The 15,247-nt window shown below is 40.4% G+C and overlaps 1 protein-coding gene across 7 annotated transcripts in view; it reads right to left on the bottom strand.

Annotated features, from left to right (window-relative positions):
• The window catches only part of slc2a12 (solute carrier family 2 member 12), a 90,878-nt gene that overhangs the window by 28,826 nt on the left and 46,805 nt on the right, over positions 1-15,247 (bottom strand). For 5 of the 7 annotated variants that reach the window (XM_043686363.1, XM_043686333.1, XM_043686359.1 and 2 more), the window contains exons 2-4: positions 5,668-5,782; positions 3,020-4,327; positions 2,384-2,506 (exon numbers count right to left, since the gene is read on the bottom strand). In XM_043686363.1, coding sequence (XP_043542298.1) covers positions 2,384-2,506; positions 3,020-4,327; positions 5,668-5,782 — 1,546 coding nt within the window. The remainder of the gene's footprint in view (positions 1-2,383; positions 2,507-3,019; positions 4,328-5,667; positions 5,783-15,247) is intronic. The other 2 variants (XM_043686367.1, XM_043686352.1) reach the window with 2 other exon arrangements.

Below are 15,247 nucleotides of genomic sequence, written 5' to 3'. Positions count from 1 at the left end.
AGATGTACAACATGGAAACAGACCCTTTGGTCCAACTTGTCCATGCCAATCAGATATCCTAACCTAATCTAGTCCCATATGCCAGCAGTTGGCCCATATCCCTCTAAACCCTTCCTATTCAAGTACCTGTCCAGAAGGGCATTGGTTTAGCTCAGTTGGCTGGATTGTTGATTTACAGAGTGTTATGACCAACAGTGTGGGTTCAATTCCCATCACAGGTTTGAGGTTACTATGCAGGACTCTCCTTCTCAACCTCTTCCCTTGCCTGAGTTATGGTGGCCCTCAGGTCAAATCACCACCAGTCACCTCTCTCTAATAAGAGAGCAGTCCCTATGGTCAGGTAAGACTATGGTGACACAACAACCCATCAGGATGCCTTTCAAATGCTGTAATTGCACCAGCCTCCACCACTTCCTCTGGCAGCTCATTCCATACACTCATCACCCTCTGCATGAAAAGGTCTTTTTTATATCTTTCCCCTCTCACCCTAAACCTATGCCATCTAGTTCTGGACTCCCTCACCCCAAGGGAAAGACCTGGTCTACTTCACATATATTAGACAATGAAGTTCAAAGGGACATGGATAGGGTGAACAGACAAGGTCTTATTCTCAGAGTAAGGGAGTCCAAAACTCCGCTGAAAAGTTTTAGTTATAAAGAGCGATTGCATATACTATGGTTGTTTTCTCTCAGACCAGAGGGTTTGAGATATGTAAGATTATGAGGTGCATAGAGAAAGTACACAGGAAGAAACCTTGCTCCTTAGTGGAAGAGTTAATGACTGGGGGCATAGATTTCAGCTAAAGGGGCAAGATGTTTATAGGTGATATGTGGAAAAGTGTTTTCACCCAGAGGAAATCTGGCAGAAACTCTCATAACATTAAAGAAGTATTTAAGTGCCCACCCGTGATGCCAAGGTATACAAGGCTAGGGGTCAAGTACTAGAAAATGGGATTAGAATAGTTAGGTTGTTCTTTTTTACTGGTACAGACTTTCTGTGCTGTGAATCTCTAAGACTTCTGAGTTTTGTGAGTGGTATATGGAAACCAGACTATATGGCAGAGACTGCACTTAGAAAACATTGAATTCAGGAGTGTGATAGAATACTCTCCACCTTCTTGGAGCCACAACATTCAGGAATTTCAAATAAGTGCTCTGTGTAATCTCTTCCTTTTAAGCAGGTACCTGAAGCCCCTGCTAGCAAGTCACAGACACTATATTCCAACTCCTTTGTAAATCAATTTGCTGGCAATCTCCAACAGGTGCCTGCAGCTAATTGGTCTCATTTAACTAAGTGGCCAATCCATTCAGGTACATGGAATTTTCAGAGTAGTGTCCATTCACATAAGCCTTCATGGAGAGAATGACTTTGTATTCAATTCAATTCATGTTTAGCATGGTCAAAGAAATACCATGATATAAATTAGTGATCCTGAGAAACTGAATTATCTGGGTGATGAATTACAGGGACCAGTAAATCCAGGCAAGAGAAATCTGCCATACCGTTTTAGGAATTGACAAGTTTGATATGATGGAACAGTGTGTGAAGCAAAGTAACTATTGGACACATTGCAAGAATAGCATCCCTTGAAGCTATGGGAATTCTATCATAGAATGATTTAATTTCGTATAGGACCCACAGAAATTGTTCTTAATACATAAGATATGCCTGTTTGCCGTCAGCAGCAAACTTCTTCCTTACTTGCAGTCATGTGGTCTCAGTGTGTGATGTTCTTTCAGGCTGTTTGTGCACCTGCTACTACTAGAGGGTGGTCTTCAGTTGCAAATATGTCTGCCCTTTCTATGCATACCTCCTGCAGCGGGATTTACAACTCTTAACAGCAAAAGAAATAACTTTTCTACCATTCCCCTGGCATCCTGTTATTTCCCTTTCTGGTCCTGCTACAACTTAGAATTTACAGGTCAGCTGCAGCACTTCCACAGATATTCCCCTGAGTGGATTTTCCATTATATCCTTTGAGTCAAAAGTTTCCTATGTAAATGTTTCCAGTTTCTGGATTAGTGGTGCTGGAAGAGCACAGCAGTTCAGGCAGCATCCAAGGAGCTTTGAAATTGACGTTTCGGGCAAAAGTCCTTCATCAGGAATAAAGGCAGTGCAGTGCGTATGGCCCTTTCAATTTAGGGATAGCTGGGAGAGCAGGACTTCGACCGGAAAACTGGATTTCTGTGTTGAATGGGCAGATGAGCCTGTAAGTTGAGTCAGACAAAGCCATTTTTGTCAGACTTGGAAAATCTGGATTGATCAGTAAAATAAGTCAAATAAATGGTGAGCTCAATCTGTGGCCACAGTTATTCCCAAGATATAAACTTTGGCTTTCATCCAATAATTACATTTGCCAAAAGCCTTAGTGGCTGTGCCTTACCTGTCACGGACAGAAAAGTTAAAGCAATGAGTAGATTCAAGGCCCAGTTCAGGCACGCTATGAGAGCCACTGCCCTGCCTTTTATCCCTACTGGAAAAATTTCACTCAGCAACACCCAAATTACTGCAGTCAAAGATAAAGAAAATAAAGTCAGCATTAGTACTTCCAAGATTAAATAAACATATCATTGACAAACCTTTTACAACACACAAGTCAAGTTGCCCATCATCATTTTGAACACAAAAATTTCAGTGGACATTAAATCACGGACAGAATTGCATTATTTTTCTCACTGTTATGTTTTGATTCAAAATTATATCACAACTAAATCAAGATTCTAAACTTAGGGGTTGGTTACCTCAGTTGGTTAGTGATGCAGAGTGACACCAACAGTGTCGGTTTAATTCCGGTACTGGCTGAGGTTACCATGAAGGACTCTCCTTCTCAACCTCTCCTCTCACCTGAGGTGTGCTGACCACCAGGTGTGTGTGTGTGTCTCTCTCTCTCTAATGAGAGAGCAGCCTAATGTTTTGGTAGGACTATAGTGACTTTAAACTTTTACACTCTAAAGGTTTATAAAGTTTACAACCAATAGATGATCTATGTAGCATTCACTTCTACATAAGATTTGTTTACCTGGTCCAAAACTGATAGAATAGGCAGCAACGTATACAAGCAGGGAACACAGACACAGCCACTTTAACACTGGGGGAATTGGTTCATTCCTATGTCCATCCACCTCAGGGCTTTCCGTAAATGGTGAGGAGGATACATTTTGCATAATTGTCATATTGTCTTGTTTCGTTACTGATGAAAGAAAGTCTGTTCTTGAAGGCAAGGCAGTGACAGCTACTGAATGTTGTCCAAGCATTGAAGATGTGATATTATCTTGCCAGCGATTAGTGTGATTAGGATAATGGCAGATATCTGTAAACTGCATTGGGATTTTATGGATCAGTAATGCCAATATAATCAATGATACAACTATAATAGTACTTCCTATGCAAAGAAATGTTTTACGTCCTACTTTGTCAATGAGCAACATCGCTAAAATTGTGCCAAGCACTTTCACTAGCCCAATACTGACTGAAGCTAATGTTGCTGTTGAATCACTTGCAAAGCCAACAGATCTTAAAATAGTGGATGCATAAAATAAAACATTTGGCTGACCTGTAGCTTGCAAAAATATTGCCAAGCCAAATCCGATACAGAATCGCATTCTCAGGTTGTTTGACCTAAATAAGTCTAAAAAATTATAATTGTTTTCATTGGTCAAGGAAGATTTGATGTTTGCCAGTTCATCATCAACATTGGAATATGATCTGATCTTCTTCAGGACGAGACTTGCTTTTTCATCATTTCCTTTCTTAACCATAAACCGAGGACTTGGTGGAAGGAAGAATATGCCAATAACTTGCAGTACTGCAATTGGAATAACAATTGCAAACATGTACCGCCATCCATTTGAAATGCGAGAAAAAGTATAATTAAAAACATAGGCCAACAGAACACCGATAACAGTCATGAATTCAGTCAGAGATACCAGCATGCCTCTTCTGTCTGGTGGTGCAACCTCTGATAGGTATATACATGCTGCAATCACACCTGATGTTGTTCCAATTCCCACGATGATACGTCCTCCCATCAGCATTGCATAGGAGGTAGATGCTGATAGAATCACAGCTCCCAATATATAACAACAAGATGTTACAATGATTCCCATCCGCCGTTCCCATCGATCAATGATGTAACCACTAGAAAGGGAACCGACTATACCTCCCATTATGATTGCACTTACAATTATTTCTTGTTTAGCACAGGTGAGGTGGAATTCAGTGCTCAGCTGGAGAAGAGCTCCAGAAATGTCTGCCAGCTCATATCCAAAGATAAGTCCACTTCCAGATGCAACTATAGATGCAACAATGAGAAGTAGGCCAATGGGTCCTGGAAAAAAGTTGAATCTTTCATCAGATGGAGGGTGATAAAACTGTACATGGCAATCAAAGGATTCAGCCAAAAGAATAACCTGTTCTGAGGAAGGATCAATGAACCCACAATGTTAACTCCTCTTTCTCTCCACAAATGCTGCCAAACCTGCTGAGTTTTTCCAGTAATTTCTGATTTTGATACTTTTAAATGTGTCAAATAGCTAATTCTACACCTCTACATTCTATATGTAAATTCAGTCGTACAAAGTACTGCAGATGCTGGAAATCTGAAACAGAAACAGAAGTTCCTCGAGGAAGTTAGGACATCTGGCAACATCCGCGGTGAGAAAGCAGAATCAATGTTTCAGGTTCAGTGATTCTTCATCAGAACTGATCTGTCTGCTTCTGGTCTCTCTGTACTAGGAAGGATGTTATTAAGCTGCAGAGGGTTCAGAAGAGGTTTACCAGAATGTTACCAGGAATAACAGATATGAGTTATAAGGAGAGCTGAATTGGCTGGGACTTTTTTCACTGCAGCATAGGAGGTCGAGAGATGACATGTAGAGGTTTATAAAATCATGAGGGGTATAGATAAGGTGCCTTTTCCCTAGGTTGGGGGCTTTCAAGAGTTGGAGGGCATATTTTTAAGGTGAGAGGAGAAAGATTTAAAAAAGACACAAGGGACATTTTTTTTTTACACAAAGTGATTCATGTGTTGAATGAACTTCCAGAGAAAGTGGTGGAGATGGTTATGGTTACAACATTTCAAAGATGTTTAGATAAGTACGTAAATAAGAAACGTTGGGATGGATTTGGGCCAAGCGCAGGCAGGTAGTACTAATTTAGTTCGAGATTATGATTAGCATGGACTGGTTGGATCAAAAGGTCTGTTTCCATGATGGATGACTCTATGACTCTATGAAATCTAGTTAGGGCCAGAAAACGAGTTGGGCCGAAGGTCTGATTTTTATGCTGTATACCTCTATACCTCTAGTTGCAAGGAGAACGGATGGAATGAATGTAAATAGCAGAGGCAAGACAGTGATTGCTAGGATTATGGATCTCACCAATGTTCTGCTGGGTAAAGATGAAGGCTGGGAACTTGTGAAGGAGCTGAAGATCAGAAAATGGGAATTGTGGGTGGAGGATGGAAGAGAGCCTGAATGGTAAAGGTCAGAAATTTCCTTGACTGATCAAGATCTCAGGTGCAATAATGAAGTGAAGAAGATGCGATTGCTGCAATTAACACGTACGTGACATCAAGAGGAGTTGGATAGGTCAGAAGTGAAGGAGCTACTGGATAGAAATAGACAACCTTGCAGTTTTGAGGAATTCACAAGCACACAATATGTCTACCTTTTTTAGTTGTAGGTTGGTTCAGGATAGAATATTGAAAATGGTTTTGATTCTCAGTTGACTTTGAATCATTTTCTTGTTCAGTTTCTGCCTGGGTTTTCATTGTTACGGCTTGCTATAGAAAAGAGGAGAATAAAATGTAAACTTCATGCCATGACTATACAGATACAGCTAATGATTCAGGCAGAGCATAAAAATATGAAATGCATATTTTCCCATCAGTGTAGAGCATCAGCTACAAATTCCATTTTATGTTCAATGAAATTTTTGTATTTCAACATTAAGATGAATTGCTTACAATGATAAATGCTGTTTATCTAGATTTTGAGGAAGTGTGAAGGAGGAGAACGATCTGTTAAAGTTGGAAGTGGGCTTCTGAAATGAAGAAGAAATATTTTGCAGGCAGAACCAGAGTCAGTCATAGTCAGAGTTGTACCAGATGGAAACAGACCCTTCAGTCCAACTCATCCACATTGAGCAAATATCCTAAATTAATCATGTCCCATTTGCCAGCACTTGGCTCATATCCCTCTAAAGCCTCGCTGTTCATGTTCCCATCCAGATGCCTTTTAAATGTTGTAATTGTACCAGCCTCCACCATTCCCTCTGGCTCCTCAATCCATACATGCACCACCTTCTGCATGAAAAGGTTGTTCCTTAGGTCCCTTTTAAATCTTACATCTCTCACCTTAAACCTATGCCCTCTAGTTTTGGATTCCCCCACCCTGGAGAAAAGAAATTGGCTATTCACCCTATCCATGCCCCTCATGATTTTACAAACCTCTATAAGGTCACCTCTCAGCCTCCGACACTCCAGGGAAAATCGCCCCTGTTTATTCATCTTCTCCCTTTAGCTCAAACGTCCAACCCTGGCAACATCTTAGAAAATATTTTCTGAACCTTTTCAAGTTTAACAACTTTCCTACAGCAGGGAGACCAGAATTGAATGCAGTAACCCAAAATTAGCCTTACCAAAGATCATCATGAAAGCAATTAGTGAGATATCTCATAGATTAATGGCATTTCTCGGATCAGTGCTGCTTGTTCTGTTAGATATGTCAATATTCCAAACAGAAACAGCTTACCAACTTTGCTGATGATGCCAAAGTGAAAGATACAGGAGGGAGGAATTTTCGTAAATAGAATCTTGTATTACATCATCATAAAAATAAAATACAAATGTCAGGAAGCGAATCTGATTTCTATAGAGTGTTGGTTTGGCCAGATATGAAATACAATCCAATCTCATTGAGAAAGACATCCAGGCATTGAAGAGGTTGCAGTGAGGAACAACTTAAATTGGGTTTAAGAACTTGAATTATGAAGAGAAGCTATGGAAGGTGAGAATGGTTACAGCAGAGAAAAGGCAACTCGGGGTGATCTTATTAAAGCATCTGAGGTTATTTATTCATCCGTGTGATGTGGGAATGACTGGCTAGGCCAACTTTTATTTCCCATACCTAATTGCCCAGGACATATTATTTCTAAGACACTATTTCCAGTTCTGTTCATTTGTGTGTTCCCAGACACAAAGAGATAGATCTTGACTTAATGTGATAGTGTAAATGGATGAAAGCATATTGACAACCCATTTGTAAAACTATCTTCAGTTTTTCGCCAAGGTCCAAGATTTACTCAATAATATAAAAGTTGAAAGGGACAAAAACGGTAATGACTCTACAAAAGTCACACATCACTACAATTTTCAAAGTTTGTCTTGAATATTCACAGGAATTCTTCCAAAATCTTGATGGATAGCTTAAACAGAGTACAAGAGGAGGAATCGTATCCATTGATGCTCACTGAACCTTTTTGAGTTCGGCCAGGCTCACTCAGCTCTTGACTTCATGTCAGTGAGAATCAAGGAGAAAACTTGCCATTGGTCAGAGTCAAAGCTTGCTAAAAAGACAGTTGTGGTTGTTGGAGGTCAATCATCTTAGTCCCATGACATCAAAGGAGCAGCTGAAGGTAGTGTCTTAGACACAACTTCAGCAACTTCAACCTTCGTCTTTCCTCCATCATAAGGTCAGAGGTGCCGATGTTTGCTGATGATTACATACATTGTGCGACACCTTAGACACTGAAGTAGTGCCTGCCTAAATGCAAAAAGATGGACAACATTCAGCTTGAACTGATAAGAGTCGAGGAATATTTGTGCCACACAAATTGGCCATTCTGCTCATTCAGCCTGTTCAGTCAATCAGTAAAATCATGATTGATCTGATTCTAGCCTTAAGTACACTTTCCTGTCTGCTCCCCATAACCTTGACTCTGCTGTCAAAAATCTGTCTCAAAGCTCACCTTCATTGTAGTCGATGAGCCAGCATCCACTGCTGTCTGCGGCAGAGAATTCTAAAGACTAATGGCAGTATGATGGAGGGAAATTCTCCTCATCTCCATCTTGAATGGAAGACCCCTTACTTTCAAACTGTTCTAGAACTATCCATGAGGGAAAATATCCTTTCTGCCAAGGCCTTTCAAAATCCTATTGTAATAAGATCACCCTTTCTTCTAAATGCCAATGACTATGAAACCAACTGTCCTTCAGTCCAGCAATCAACTGAGTGAGCCTCTAATGAACTGGTTCCAGTGCAAGTGTCTTAAATAAGCAGCTGAAAATGTGTTGCTGGAAAAGCGCAGCAGGTCAGGCAGCATCCAGGGAACAGGAGAATCGACGTTTCAGGCATAAGCCCTTCTTCAGCTTATGCCCGAAACGTCGATTCTCCTGTTCCATGGATGCTGCCTGACCTGCTGCGCTTTTCCAGCAACACATTTTTGGCTCTGATCTCCAGCATCTGCAGACCTCACTTTCTCCTCTTAAATAAGCACTCAAGATATGGTGTTGTTAATGCCATATGCAATTGCAGCAAAAACTCCATATTCTATACTCTATCCATTTTGCTACAAAGACCAACATGCCATTTCTTGCCTTTCTAATTTGAAAATTACTTGCTGTACCTGCTTAGTAATTTTTTTGTGATATGTGCGTAAAGACACTTAACTGCCTCTGCATTGCAGCATTCTGCAATCTCTCTCCTTTTAAATAATACTGTGCTATTCTATTCTTGCTGCAAAATGGTCAGCCTCACATAGAGACCTAGAGACCTCAGCTACCTTCTCCTCAGCCCCACTCCACTCCCATTTATCTCTCCATCCCTGAGGCTCCCAGCGTCATTCCTGATGAAGGGCTCCAGCCCAAAACATCGACTCTCCTGCTCCTCACTTGCTGCCTGACCTGCTGTGTTTTTTCAGCAATACACTCTCAACTTACATTTTCCACAATAAACTCCAAACACCAATTTTTTGTCTGCTCACATAAATCTTTTTTGCAGATTCTTTATGCTCCTCACAGCTTGCTATCCTATCCACCCTTATATCATCTGCAAATTTGGCAACATACAGATGGTACCTTTAGCCAGCTCATGGATATAGATTGGGTCAGGACTTGGCTGGGAAGAGTGCACCAATAATTGTGCCTCCACAAGCCGTCACAAAAATGTACAAAAATCCCAGTGCAACCAAAGTGACCAACTCACCTGACTGCGTGCTATTCAAAATGGAGATGAGGAGAATTTCCCTCCATCATACTGCCATTAGTCTTTAGAATTCTCTGCCGCAGACAGCAGTGGATGCTGGCTCATCGACTATAATGAAGGTGAGCTTTGAGACAGATTTTTTACAGCAGAATCAAAAGCAATTTACACCAAGTTTCTTCAATGACAGAAAAATAACTCTAACTTTAAAAAAAGCAGTGAAAAGAAAGTCGGTGTCTTCTGGCACCTACAACTATAGGCCATTGTGCATGTGCATAATTCCAGACCTAATAGGTCATCACGGAACATTTACATATGGTGTCATGCTCAAAGGCCACACAAGCACAGAGAAGAAACACAAATCATTTTGAAACAGCTTTCATCAGCAGTAAGTGAGGAGAACACCCACCAGACCCCCTAACTCCACTCCCTCACCCTCTCCTGTCTCCGATGCCCCATCCATGTCCTTCTCTCCCAGGTCCCACAAACCCCCCTGCATATACCTGAAAACCAGCCCGTGGAGATCACAAAATTATGCCCAAAATTATCTCAATTTTTTGCTGCTTTTTTACTTATTCACAGGAATGAGTCGACAGTCAACCACACTGTCATGGGTCTGGAGTCACATGTAGGCCAGATCAGGGAAGGATGACAATTTGCTTCCTTAAAGGACATTAATGAACCAGATGGGCTTTTCCAATAATTGAATCACAATCGTCATTAGACTGTTTTTTCCAGATCTTACTGAATTTAAATTCCACCATCTGCCATGGTGGGATTCAAGCTTGGGTCCCCAGAACATTACTCAGGTCCTTTGATTCCTGATGAACGCCTTATGCTCGAAATGTTGATTCTCCTGCTCCTCAGATGTTGCCTGACCTGCTGTGCTTTTCCAGAACCACACTCTCGACCTTAGATAAACAGTCCAGTATTATTACCACTGGTCCATTGCCTCCCTTTAATTGCCTAAATGATCCTCAATAAAGCATCCTAACATTTTCCCAATGTCAGAAATTTGATGAAGTACCATCCAATTCCTTATTTCGGTCGTCTTACTTTTTGAATAAAATTGTGACTTTTGCTGTCTCCCATTTGTCTGAGACTGTTCTAAAACCTCGAGAATTTCAGAACATGGCAATCAATGCAATCATTTTTTTTAAGACCCTAGAATGTCGACCATCAGTTTCAGGGGTATATCAGGCTTTAGTCCCTATATTTTCTCATAGTTTGAACTATTTTCATCTTTTTTTAAAGTTAATATGTGTGATATAAGAGTTGCTGGTTGGGCCATTAAGAGCTGCTGAAAAATGCTGAAGGACAAGTGGGATGAGCAGACATCACTGAACAACATGGGAGCAGAATACAGGGCAGGATGGGAGCTTCTCTACATAAAGGTGAAAAGTCACAGGGGAGGAGCCACAAAATACAGTCTCTGTGGAAGGTAGCAGGATGATAGAAATAGAAAAATCCAGTGAGACCTGGAAATTTTCACAAGAGGAAGGGATGTTTGCACAGGACTTAACACAGTAAAGTCTTTGACTTCCGAACAGTAAAGAAAAAGAATCAAAATAAAATAAAAGTCCCAACAAACAGAGGAACACTCCCCATTAGTAAAGCCAGGGATAGATGATGAAAGGTACCCTGATCAGAAACACAGCTCAAACAATAGCACTTTGCTGAACCTGTGGTTTCTTCTTATTCATTGAGTAATTCTGATACCAGCGCTAACAACAATAACTGATCTTAAAGTAATTTGGATTCCCCGTACATTACTTCAGTTCTTTTTTCTCTCTCCCCGAAGGCACTATTCTAGTTTGTTGTTTCATTGACATAGAGACCTCAATGTGGAGGCATTCTTTATTTAGTTAGGAGGAAGGGCCAAGACTAGAAGTTGATGGAAATAATCTGAGCAACATCCAGTAGAAACACCTAGCAGAACAGTGAACTATGCAGGCTGGCTGCATTGCTTCATTCCTCAGATAACTTCCTCTACATTTAAATCTTTTCAAGTCATCCAGATACATCATAAATAACAGGAAAATAATTTCAATTGGTGAGTTTATGGCAGAATCTTAGGGAGGCAAGGATTGGATCAGACACTGACTGAGTGTCAAGTTTCTGTTATGTTCTGTTATGCTCTTGTAAAACAACTGGGAACATTTTATGATGTTAAAAAGTGCTATTTAATCTGTTATTATTGTTGTTCAATCATTGGCACTGAAATTCTGCACAGGTTTGCCAAATCTGCTGCCATGAAAAAAAATTAGTAAAAAACCAAGAGAGGTTAAAATTGGCTCTTTATGTTATTTTTTTGAGAGAATCACCACATTATTTTTATTCTGGATGTGGGTTTGCTCGCTGAGCTGGAAGGTTCATTTTTAGACGTTTCATCGCCATACTAGGTAACATCTTCAGTGAGCCTCCAGATGAAGCACTGATGGTGTTTCTTGCTTTCTAGTTGTATGTTTGGGTTTCCTTGGTGATGTAATTTCCTGTGGTGACATCATTTCCTTGATGTCATTTCGTGCTCTTATTCTGGTAAATGGGATCCAAGTTAATGTTTTTGTTGATCGAGTCCTGGCTAGAATGCCATGCTTCTAGGAATTCTCGTGCATGTCTCTGTTTGGCTTGTCGTAGGATGGATGTGCTGTCCCACTCGAAGTGGTGTCCTCCCTTATCTGTATGTAAGGATAGTAATGGAAGTGGGTAATGTTGTTTTGTGGCTAGTTGATGTTCATGTATCCTGGTGGCTAGTTTTCTGCCTGTTTATCCAATGTAGTGTTTGTTACAGTTCTTGCATGGTATTTTGTAAATGAAATTAGTTTTGTTTGTTGACTGTATAGGGTCTTTCAAGTTCATTAGCTGCTGTTTTAGTGTGTTGGTGGGTTTGTGGGCTACTATGATGCCAAGGGGTCTGAGTAGTCTGGCAGTCATTTCCGAAATGTCTTTGATGTAGGGGAGAGTGGCCCTCAGCAAGCAAATCTACATCCAGAACCTCAACCTGAGCTACAAATCTTCTCAAAACTCGCTAACATTATTTTTATATGCCATAATTTCCAATTGTTTCTCCCACAGAGACTCATTAGTGACTGACCTGCATCCAACAGTAATCATGCGACGATGAAACTCGCATAAGGTAATGGTTCTGAAGGAAATAAGGATGAAATATGCCCTATACAATCTAGTTATGTTAAACAGACTTTAGGTAAAGGCAAGTGAGTTCTGCATGAGTTCCTGAGAAGACTCTATGCGTTTTGCACAGCTCCCATTCATCCTAACTGATGATGCCGAACAAGCTCATGTAAACTGTACCTGTTACTATCATGTTAGAGGCTACCTTGTTATATAAGACAAGTGCCTCTTCCGTTTAGACTGACCAGTGGTTTATTCTCTATTAGTGATAGCTAGATAGGTCCCAGACTCAGTATAGCGAAAGGAAAACTGTTGGCAACAGACTATCCACATTAGAATATGACATGGAGACCAGTGTTGGTCATACAGAATCCATTGAAAAAGAAGGCAGAGTTTTTTTTAATATAAAGCAGGTTTACTGCTAAAGAGTATTACTGCTTCAAAGAAGACACAGGCAGACATTAACTGAAACACTAAATGCAAGAAATCAGCTGTCATGGGAGCAGCAACTGAGTGAATTTAGAAATCCACAGGCAAACCCTTGTCAATATGTTGTCAACACATGCAGGGGGAACAGCATAGCAATGGGGAAAAAGCCTGCCACACTGAGAATAACACAAGCTTTTGCAAAGTAAGCTCTGCAGGGAGAGAGTAAAAGCTCCAGGAGTACTGATAGACATCCTGGAGGGAAGAGAAGAAAGGTTTATGAAAATGGTGAAAACATCATAAAGGAAAGGCAATGCAGTTAAAAAAGACCTTTCACATTTGAATAACAAGCATGACCACCAGTGTGAAAAGGCTGCACACAACTCAACTTCAAAAGGCAGAGAAAAGACCAGAAAAGTAACTTATGACAGTGCTCGAGTATCAGAAAAGCCATAGTATTCATCTTAGATGGAAAAGAGCAAACTTACAGAAGCACAAATGTACAAAAATACAAAATAGGAACAGTCATAGCCATTCATCTCCTCAAGCCTGCAGTTTACCTGAAGTACTTGTTTTGAACACCACATTCCGACATCAAACCCTAATAACCCTTGATTCCACTACCTGACAAGAATCAGTCTACCTCTGCCTGAAATAAAGACCCTGTTTCCACCATCTTTGAGGAAAGAGTCTATCAGAAGCAGAAATCTTTTGAAAAGATGGAAGAACTGAGACTCAGTAATTAATCTATGGTTTTGGAAAAGTTTACAAAAGGTCACAGCCAGAGAACTTTATTTAAAGCTCTACACTGAAGAAAGTGCACTGTGTTTTGGATTGTTAAAAGGTGGGAAGTTGTCCATTTCACAGGGGAAGAAACGAGAAAACACCAGCTTGCCTGCAGAAGGCAGAAAAACTCTGAATAATGTGATCATTAAAAAAAGGTCTGAAAACCCCAGGGTAGTATAGAGATATGGTGTTGCCATTTAATGCACTTTGAAACTTGAAAGAAGCAACCCAATACAGTTTAGCGAGTTAACTGATTTTACAGCTTTTTTGAAGCATTTCATACAGGACTGCTGTACAACAGAACTTAGAAGTCTGAATACAGAGATTTTGTTTAAAAAAGAAACATAATTAACTTTTCAATAATAGAACTTAAAACAGCATTGATTTAATAAAAGGAAACAAGTTTTAAGAATGCAGAACAAGCATTGGCATGCACCAGGTTTTAAAGAGCATTACAGTGATAATAAATACATTTCAATAAAGGCTTAAACAGAAACTGTGAGTAGGGAGGTTTGAAATGAGAAATCATTAAAAACAGACTCCACGCTGGAATTCTTGATGGACTTTTTCAGATTTCTTACAGTCCAAAGAAGACTTAACTTTGGAGAAAGCAATTCAAATCATGCTGAAAGCAGAAAACAGAAAGACTTACTGATTTCTCTACCTCGCAAGAGCAACAGAAATTATTTACTTTATCAAGCATGGACCCTCAAAAGAAGCAAATGACAAGCCAGAGGGTAAGACAAGCATCAAACGCCAAGAGTTACTGTCAGTGCTGTGGGATAGTAAGGCCTCACAGGCATAGACAGTGCCAATTCATAACAAAAGAATGCTAAAACCATACTTGTAACATTGTAGTCACTTGCCAAAAAAAGGACAGAACTGTGACATAGTTTCAACAACAGTCAAAATACTGGTGGTCACACTGTCAGCATCTACATGTAATATAACACCCATTTCTGCTAGAAAAAGATCACTTGTATTTAACAATATGTTTCCATTAGAAAAAATGCTAGAGGCATTCCTCTGAGAAATTGCCATTTTCAATGAAAGTCGCGATTCAACTGACTTAGTTTTTACAAAGGACGTACTGATAATTTTAAGCTTGATATGACTCTCACTACCCTGTCAGCTGAGATACCATAACTGAAGAAAATGAAGTTACAGCCAACAATGAATAAACTACATGGGCCAGGTAGAACAATCCCTAAGGTTAAAGGATATTATGCAGCAGCACAAGAGAGTTGAAAATGTTCAGACAGATTGTAAATAATACTAGGTAAAAACAATGACTGCAGATGCTGGAAACCAGATTCTGGATCAATGGTGCTGGAAGAGCACCGCAGTTCAGGCAGTATCAGAGGAGCTTCAGCACAATCGACGTTTCGGGCAAAAGCCCTTCATCAGGAATAAAGGCAGAGAGCCTGAAGCGTGGAGAGATAAGCTAGGGGAGGGTGTGGGTGGGGAGAGAGTAGCATAGAGTAGCAAAATAGAGGTCCAGTTGACCATTCCATTCATTTTCAGACATTAGTGGATATCTTCCTGTTTCTTCTCTCTGGGGTCTGCTGGTCAATTAGAGGTGAACAGCTCTCGGCTATTTGGGACTGAGGTGGAGGAAGGGGAAATGAGGAAGCTGTTGAAGTCCACATTGATGCCCTGGGGTTGAAGTGTTCCGAGGCGGAAGATGAGGCTTTGTTGGCTAC

This window comes from Chiloscyllium plagiosum, chromosome 3, assembly GCF_004010195.1.
Source record: "Chiloscyllium plagiosum isolate BGI_BamShark_2017 chromosome 3, ASM401019v2, whole genome shotgun sequence".
NCBI lineage: Eukaryota > Metazoa > Chordata > Chondrichthyes > Orectolobiformes > Hemiscylliidae > Chiloscyllium > Chiloscyllium plagiosum.
The sequence above is the reverse complement of the archived record's forward strand: the minus strand, read 5'-3'. Positions and strand labels throughout refer to the sequence as shown.